General features: G+C 42.5%; 1 protein-coding gene across 1 annotated transcript in view; it reads left to right on the top strand.

The window, feature by feature from the left end:
• The first annotated feature begins 579 nt into the window (after positions 1–579).
• Positions 580–8,931, top strand: part of LOC120062448 (PH and SEC7 domain-containing protein 2-like) — a 27,940-nt gene continuing 19,588 nt past the window's right edge. Inside the window, exons 1-4 of the mRNA XM_039012427.1 lie at positions 580–861; positions 5,186–5,380; positions 5,881–5,961; positions 6,419–6,576. Of these exons, the coding sequence (XP_038868355.1) occupies positions 812–861; positions 5,186–5,380; positions 5,881–5,961; positions 6,419–6,576 (484 nt within the window). The 5' untranslated portion in view covers positions 580–811. The remainder of the gene's footprint in view (positions 862–5,185; positions 5,381–5,880; positions 5,962–6,418; positions 6,577–8,931) is intronic.

The following is an 8,931-nucleotide window of genomic DNA, read 5'->3' as shown; positions in this document are numbered from 1 at the left end:
GAATACTTATGTAAATGTTTAATTTAAGTTTTAATTTAATTTGATAAATGTGCAATAATTTGAAAAAAAAAACTGTTTTTGCTTTGTCATTATGGGATATTGTATGTCGATTGATCAGGGGAAAAAACGATTCAATTAACTTTAGAATAAGGCTGTAACGTAACAAAATGTAGAAAAAGGTCTGAAAACTTTCCGAATGCACTGTAGAGGGAAATTAACATAGCTGTAGGGTAGAAGTGGACCTACCTTTGAATATGATCATATGACACATTTTTAGAATATGACTGATATTCTGAAGAGTTATGTTAGCTATGTGGTTTCTGGGCCTTAGGCCAAGAGAAAACGAGCTTTTCTTTGCATCACAACATAGCAACCGTTGGAAAAGACCAGGGAGGGAGTGGCGTAATGGGTTATGTACAGACCTGAATGAATGATCATCGAAGTGAGTGTGTACTAACAAGATTTAGGAACATAATTCAGTAGATTGTGTGGTCTGTCGCTCCGCCCCTCACATTCTTTTTTGAGGGAGACTTCCAAGAACCTTCAAGGGAAAAATCTAATATCCATTCACACTGTGGGGAAAGGCTGTAGGCTACAAACACTATAGTTAGATAGTTATGTGCTCTTAAACGGGGTAATAACCATGCACGGCTTCCAGCCCCGTTTGTGTTGGAAAAGACTGACGAAAATCTGATTGTTTAAGCCTCTGGGTAAATACCGCCAAAGACTAATGCCGGATTTTATCCAACACCGCTGGATGATGCCGTGCGCTCCTTGACACTGATTCCCATCCTCGAACGCGGGAGAGAAAATGTGGAAAGAGGAATATGACTGTCATTTCGACTTGCTTCTCGAACTTCTGTAAGTTTTTTTTATGGTTTCGCCCACAGTTAAGTCGTTCTGAAGTTTCTTGTGTCAGTCAGACTCAGAATAAACGGGAGTGTGTGCTGTATTTGCAATTACAATATTGAGCGGAACAGTTTTGGCAGCAGTTGCAAATCAACTAAAGCATGGATTTGCCACTAATCAGTTTAATAACACTATCATGAAAAATGTGGCTACTTGAAGTATAATTACCATACGTTTGAGAATAGCTAATTGACTATGTCGTGTAAAAAAACGTTACAATGAATTATCTGTATGGTTGGAACTTTGGTCAGTTTATAATGGGTTTGTAACGCGGATCAATACATTTGAACCGTCTCTGTTGACCTTGCTACATGTGGCTCACTCTCATGGGAGACTGGCAACAACGTGGTTCAACATGCCCCTAGGAATTAACAAGCTGCTCTGTTTCCTTTAAAAAAAAGTGACTATAATTCCTATGTCTTTATCAGTTATTGTCACGGCAGTATACTGTATTGTCACGGCAATATACTGTAGTGTCCCGGCAGTATACTGTATTGTCACGGCAATATACTGTAGTGTCCCGGCAGTATACTGTATTGTCACGGCAATATACTGTAGTGTCCCGGCAGTCTACTGTATTGTCACGGCAATATACTGTAGTGTCCCGGCAGTATACTGTATTGTCACGGCAATATACTGTAGTGTCCCGGCAGTATACTGTATTGTCACGGCAGTATACCGTATTGTCACAGCAGTATACTGTAGTGTCACGGCAGTATACTGTAGTGTCACGGCAGTATACTGTATTGTCACGGCAGTATACTGTAGTGTCAAGGCAGTATACTGTATTGTCACAGCAGCATACTGTATTGTCACAGCAGTATACTGTAGTGCAGCATCAGTGAATGCTGTGTTATTTTAGAAGTGTTGGGGTTTGAATAACAGAATGAGACTGAGGGGGCAGTAGGTTATGAATGATCCAGTGGTGTATTAGACTGGTGTTGTGTTGGATCGCTTAATGCTGAGTCCTTGGTATTATTCCATCAAGACATTGCACAGAGATGCCAGTGATTGCACGTATAGCTACAAGCCTCAGTTATGAAACACACAGACACACACACCCCTACTCATAAATAACATGCACACTCACCCCTTTTTCTAACACAAACACACAGACACATACACACAGACACACACACTCACATTTTACATTTTTACATTTTAGTCATTTAGCAGACGCTCTTATCCAGAGCGACTTACAGTAGAGTGCATACATTTTATTACATTTTACATACTGAGACAAGGATATCCCTACCGGCCAAACCCTCCCTAACCCGGACGACGCTATGCCAATTGTGCGTCGCCCCACGGACCTCCCGGTTGCGGCCGGCTGCGACAGAGCCTGGGCGCGAACCCAGCCCAGCCTGGGCGCGAACCCAGAGACTCTGGTGGCGCAGCTAGCACTGCGATGCAGTGCCCTAGACCACTGCGCCACCCGCCACTCAGACACTCACTCAGACACACACTCAGACACACACTCAGACACACACACACACACACACACACACACACACACACACACACACACACACACACACACACACACACACACACACACACACAGACAGACAGACAGACAGACAGACAGACAGACAGACAGACAGACAGACAGACAGACAGACAGACAGACAGACAGACAGACAGACAGACAGACAGACAGACAGACAGACAGACAGACAGACAGACACAGACAGAGCCCTCATGCCCTTCACCCGACACACCCTTGCTGGTCTAGGGTTGGATGGCACACAGCACAACTGAGAGAGAGATTACCATGTGAGTCACAGACATGCTGTCTCATGCTCTAAGTATGGGCTCACACACACAGACACACACACGCACACACACACACACAGACACCGATTAACTTTTAAATGAGCTTACTATTCAGGGGAAATCTACTCATGACTTCTCAAATGCATAATAGTTACAATGAAAGGTACATGGAACTGTACTGTAGTTCACTTCATCCAAGATAAAGATCAAGGGTCAAAATCCATATTGAATGCCAGTGGCTGTGAGTCAGTGTCTTTGTTCTAAATGGCCTTGGTCAAAAGTACTATAGGGAATAGGGTTCAATTTAGGACTGTGTGTTGTGCATTTGATGGACATTGTATGTCTTCACTGGGGGCCCCTGGATTGCCGTGACTCCCAGGCTGGCACGAGTTGTTCATTATTCAGTAGATCAACAATTTTTTTGTGAACAGAAATGTGATTAGGATTAGGCATGGTGGCCAACGTGAAGAGTAGGCTAGGGAAATGCATCTGTAAGATATGAAGATTTAAAGGGGCAGGTTTGGACATCTTTTGGCGATAGTGTGAGGCTTGTGCTCATTGCATGCTGTTGCCTAGTTGAGGGTTGTGAGTAATTGTGACATCAAACTGGGAAGGGCAGTAATTGCACATGCATATGAAAGATAATGATGAATAGAATGCAGGGAGAGCAATTATTTTGTTGATAGCTCCTCGTCTGTCTTCAGCTGGATGAAGAAGAGTACATCTTCCTTGTACAGAGGGAGGTATGAGTACCTATTCTCGTTTGGGGATAGTTCCATCCATCTTCCTTGTACAGAGGGAGGTATGAGTACCTATTCTCGTTTGGGGATAGTTCCATCCATCTTCCTTGTACAGAGGGAGGTATGAGTACCTATTCTCATTTAGGGATAGTGCCATCATTGTACAGAGGGAGGTATGAGTACCTATTCTCGTTTGGGGATAGTTCCATCCATCTTCCTTGTACAGAGGGAGGTATGAGTACCTATTCTCGTTTGGGGATAGTTCCATCCTTGTACAGATGGAGGTATAAGTACCTATTCTCGTTTGGGGATAGTTCCATCCATCTTCCTTGTACAGAGGGAGGTATGAGTACCTATTCTCGTTTGGGGATAGTTCCATCCTTGTACAGAGGGAGGTATGAGTACCTATTCTCGTTTGGGGATAGTTCCATCTATCTTCCTTGTACAGAGGGAGGTATGAGTACCTATTCTCGTTTGGGGATAGTTCCATCCTTGTACAGAGGGAGGTATGAGTACCTATTCTCGTTTGGGGATAGTTCCATCCTTGTACAGAGGGAGGTATGAGTACCTATTCTCGTTTAGGGATAGTTCCATCCTTGTACAGAGGGAGGTATGAGTACCTATTCTCGTTTGGGGATAGTTCCATCCTTGTACAGAGGGAGGTATGAGTACCTATTCTCGTTTAGGGATAGTTCCATCCTTGTACAGAGGGAGGTATGAGTACCTATTCTCGTTTGGGGATAGTTCCATCCTTGTACAGATGGAGGTATGAGTACCTATTCTCGTTTGGGGATAGTTCCATCCTTGTACAGAGGGAGGTATGAGTACCTATTCTCGTTTGGGGATAGTTCCATCCTTGTGCGAGGCTTGTGCTCAAGGCACGTTGTTGCCTGCAGTGAGGATTGTGGGTAATTGTGATGTAGGAGACATCAACCTGGGAGGGGTAGTAATTGCGCCTGCCGTCTCTCCTCCTAGGACACCGGGTTCCGCCGCCCGTTGTATCCACGGCAACCAACACATTAACGTGCGAAGGCGTATTGAATGTAGGAATGAATGAAATCGCTCTAGTTAGATTATGCAGAACAATCCGGATCATTTATAGAGAGAATGTTGACAATATCAAAGAGACACTTAAAATGATAGGGTCGACCAGCACACCTGGTCTGGTCTGGTATTGAGGCCATTGACGTTTGTTTTTACTACTATTTCAGTACTGTTTGTTTAGGATGTTTTATGTGTTTTTGGTTAGAGGGATAGAGAGATATAAGGACTCTGTCTCAGATATTCTATCTTTATGTGTCTTCAGGGGATTTTTATTATTGAATCAGGGTTATATGAGAAAAATCGTATCTAATTTGCCATGTAACTTTCATGTTGATAGAATATCACACATTCATATATTTATTATCGTACCTATTTGTTTATTCTTGTCTAATGAAATGGACAGTTTTTTCTTTAGAGGACATTATGTCAGTAAGAGTCTTGAAATTGGAGTTTATAGCTCCCATATATCATCATAACATTCTATATTTTCATCTTCATGACTGCCAGTCAGTGGTCCTGCTAGGGCACTGTTCTGTGAGGCAGGCAGGTGCCATACTATCAGCTCACTAAGGCTGTGATGTTGGTTGGTCCACAGAGATCTGTCTGTGTGTGTTGTGTTCTCAACAATGCCAACCTCACATGTTGCAATGTCCACAGTTATCAAGTGGAGAGTGTCTGTCCTAATCTCTGAATGTCCCTGTGTGTGTCCTCCTCAGTGATACCAACGTCACTGACGTGCTGTCGGACTCGGACTCGGAGCTGAGCGGTCTGGAGCAGCTGGAGAGAGGCAGCACGGACACCCTGGCCAACAGTTGCCGTGCCGAATGTAACGCCGCCAAACGCCTTGCCAAGCGCCTGTTCTACCTGGAGGGCTTCAAACGCTGCGATGTGGCACGCCACCTGGGAAAGAAGTGGGGTTTCAGGCATACACCCACCCCCCACCCCCCCACCCCCACACACACAAGACCACACACACACACAAGACCACACAAGACCACACACACAAGACCAAACACACACAAGACCAAACACACACAAGACTACACAAACAAGACTACACACACACACACACACACACACACACACACACACACACACACACACACACACACACACACACACACACACACACACACACACACACACACACACAGTCATTCAGTTAGTCACTGATACACATACATGTCTCACAGTCTTTATATTGTATTTTGTATCATCTTGAACTTCATATCAATCTTTCTTTTTCTCTCTCTCTCTCTCTCTCTCTCTCTCTCTCTCTCTCTCTCTCTCTCTCTCTCTCTCTCTCTCTCTCTCTCTCTTTCTTTCTTTCTATCGCTCCCCGTCCCTCCCTTCTCTTTCCCCCTCTCTCGCTCTCCCTCCCCCATCCCTTCTCTCTCTGTCCATCATGCAGTAATGAGTTCAGCCAGCTGGTGGCGTCAGAGTACCTCAGCTTCTTTGACTTCTCTGGTCTGTCATTGGACAAGGCCCTGAGGTAAGCCCAGTCAGCACTATTCTCACAGCACTGCTCACAACACATTAGCCTAACACTGATTTCTCTGAGTATAGAGCTGTAGTGTGCCTCTATTTTGCTATACAGTCAACTGTCACCTCCTGGAATACTGTATGCCATGATTTGGGACTGTCTTGAATGCATGTATTAAACCACAGCATGCAGATATCCAGAGTAAATGAACATGTTTGTATTGGGAGTGGTGAACCACACTTACACTGAGTTTACACTGACTGAATGTGCACTGCATTGTATTGTACTAATCTACTTCAGCCTCACTCATACGACGCCATTATCAATTTTAAAAATAAATGAGAGTAAGCCTAGAAATGGAGACTGTAGCTTATGGCCTATATCACTGTATGGACAGACACACTCTGCATTCTAGCCTGAAAACAATACTGCCTTCTCACTCGTTGGTCTTTGACCTAATTCTCAGGAACTTCCTGAAAGCCTTTCCTCTGATGGGAGAGACCCAGGAGAGAGAGAGGATCCTGGTCCACTTCTCTAAGAGGTTCTGTGTCTGCAACCCCACAGCCCTCGCCCCCGAAGGAAAGGACATATCCGAACGGAATGATAATGATGAAGAAGATGATGGTGATGATGATTATAATTAGGGTGTTGGGGAGGCTTGGGAAGACTATGATGAGGATGAGGATGAAGACTGTCTTGGACATTCTACACAGGGACACTCAAAGTCAATCTTTTATGAATCATTCTTTATTATCAGCACACTGGAGAGGTTCCAACCAACTCAATGCACCAAGTACACATGTCGATCAGGAGCTCTCCGGGGCAGTCCTGTTAGTTAGTTCTCTTATATACTGCAGACAAGTTATATTTGCATCATATAGCTTATTCATCATTCATAATGAATTCATCATTAACGTTTGCTTCATTCATGTGACCGACCAATACTGGTTCATGCCAGTACCTCACGAGACTTCTCTCTAAACTGAGACCTTGAAACTGAGATATCTTTCGTTCTCAAAACAAGGGTCTGGTCGTACTGTCAAATTGCAGATACTGATAGTGAAGATTCGTTCAATCAATCACTCGCGTGAACACAGAAATTGGTTGTTAGAAAAGCACAAACATAACATTTTCCATCACAAGACGATAACAGCTTTGTTGCCTTGAATGAAAAACCAGTGCCGGGTCTTGCCACTAAGCGACATAAGAATACGCTTAGGGACTCATGGCCGCTAGGGGGCCCTGACCCCCTTTCCTTTTTTTAGGAAGTCAGAATAGTAAAACACACAAGGTGCAATTTAAACATTTGGTAGTGCACAAGCAGTTTTTTTCTTGTTATCTCAGTCACTGACAGTCACTCAATTACCCCATGTCAGTTTTATAGATTACTAGGTAAGTTAGTCTAGCCAGCTATCTAAACCTTGTAGTAATCATTGCCCAATTACTGACCGGCTATGCAAGGCACGTGGCCCTGACTTCCAGGGGGTCCCAATTTACTTTGTTGGTCACGCTCACTCAGATAACATATTAACATGGCATACAGCGCCTTCAGAAGGTATTCACACCCCTTTACTTTTTCCACATTTCGTTGTGTTACAAAGTGGGATTAAAATGGATCTATACAAAATACTCTGTAATTTCAAAGTGGAAGACAAATTCAAAAATTTGTAACAAAAAAAGATACAAATAATACACTAATATATCTTGATTAGATAAGTATTCAACCCCCTGAGTCAGTACATGTTGGCATCACCTTTGGCAGCGATTACAGCTGTGAGTCTTTCTGGGTAAGTCTCTAAGAGATTTGCACACCTGGATTGTACATTATTTGCAAATTATAATTTTTTTTAATTCTTCAAGCTCTGCCAAGTTGGATGTTGATCATTGCTAGACAGCCATTTACAATTCTTTCTCAGATTTCCAAGCCAATTTATGTCAAAACTGTAACTAGGACATTCAATGTTGTCTTGGTAAGCAACTCCAGTGTATATTTGGCCTTGTATTTTTGGTTATTGTCCTGCTGAAAGGTGAGTTTTCCTGTTAGAATACAGACTGAACCAGGTTTTCCTCTAGGATTTTGCCTGTGCTTCCCTCTATTCTGTTTCTTTTTATCATAAAAAACACCCTAGTCATTGCTAATGACAAGCATACCCATAACATGATTTAGCCACCACCATGCTTGAAAATATGAAGAGTGGTACTCAGTGATGTGTTGTGTTAGATTTGCCCCCAAACATAACGCTTTGTATTCAGGACAAAAAGTAGATTTCTTTACTTTAGTGCCTTGTTGCAAACAGGATGCATGTTTTGGAATATTTTTATTCTGTACAAGCTTCCTTCTTTTCACTCTGTCAATTAGGTTAGTATTGTGGAGTAACTACAATGTTGTTGATCCATTCTCAGTTTTCTCCTATCACTGCTATTAAACTCTAACTATTTTAAATAGCGGTTTCCTTCTTCTCTGGCAACATAGTTAGGAAGGACGCCTGAATCTTATTTGTGACTGTGTTTATTGATACACCATCTAAAGTGTAATTAATAACTTCACCATACTCAAATCTATGTTCAATGTCTGCTTTTTAAATTTTTAATTTACCCATCTACCAATAGGTGTGAGGCATTGGAAACCCCCCTGATCTTTGTGGTTGAATCTGTGTTTGAAACTCACTGCTCGACTGAGGGACATTACAAATAATTGTATGTGTGAGGTACAGAGATGAGGTAGTCATTAAAACATTATGTTAAACACAATTATTGCGCACAGAGTGAGTCCATGCAACTTAATATGTGACTTTTTAAGAAAAGTTTTACTCCTGAACTTATTTAGGCTAGTCATAACAAAGGGGTTGAATACTTATTCACTCAAGACATTTCAACTTTTCCTTTTTAATTCATCATTCTTTTTTTTCTAAAAAACATAATTCCGCTTTGACATTGTGGGGTATTGTGTGTGAACAAAATGTGGGAAAAGTTAAGGGG

The sequence above is a fragment of the Salvelinus namaycush genome, chromosome 17, assembly GCF_016432855.1.
Source record: "Salvelinus namaycush isolate Seneca chromosome 17, SaNama_1.0, whole genome shotgun sequence".
Lineage (NCBI taxonomy): Eukaryota > Metazoa > Chordata > Actinopteri > Salmoniformes > Salmonidae > Salvelinus > Salvelinus namaycush.
The sequence above is the reverse complement of the archived record's forward strand: the minus strand, read 5'-3'. Positions and strand labels throughout refer to the sequence as shown.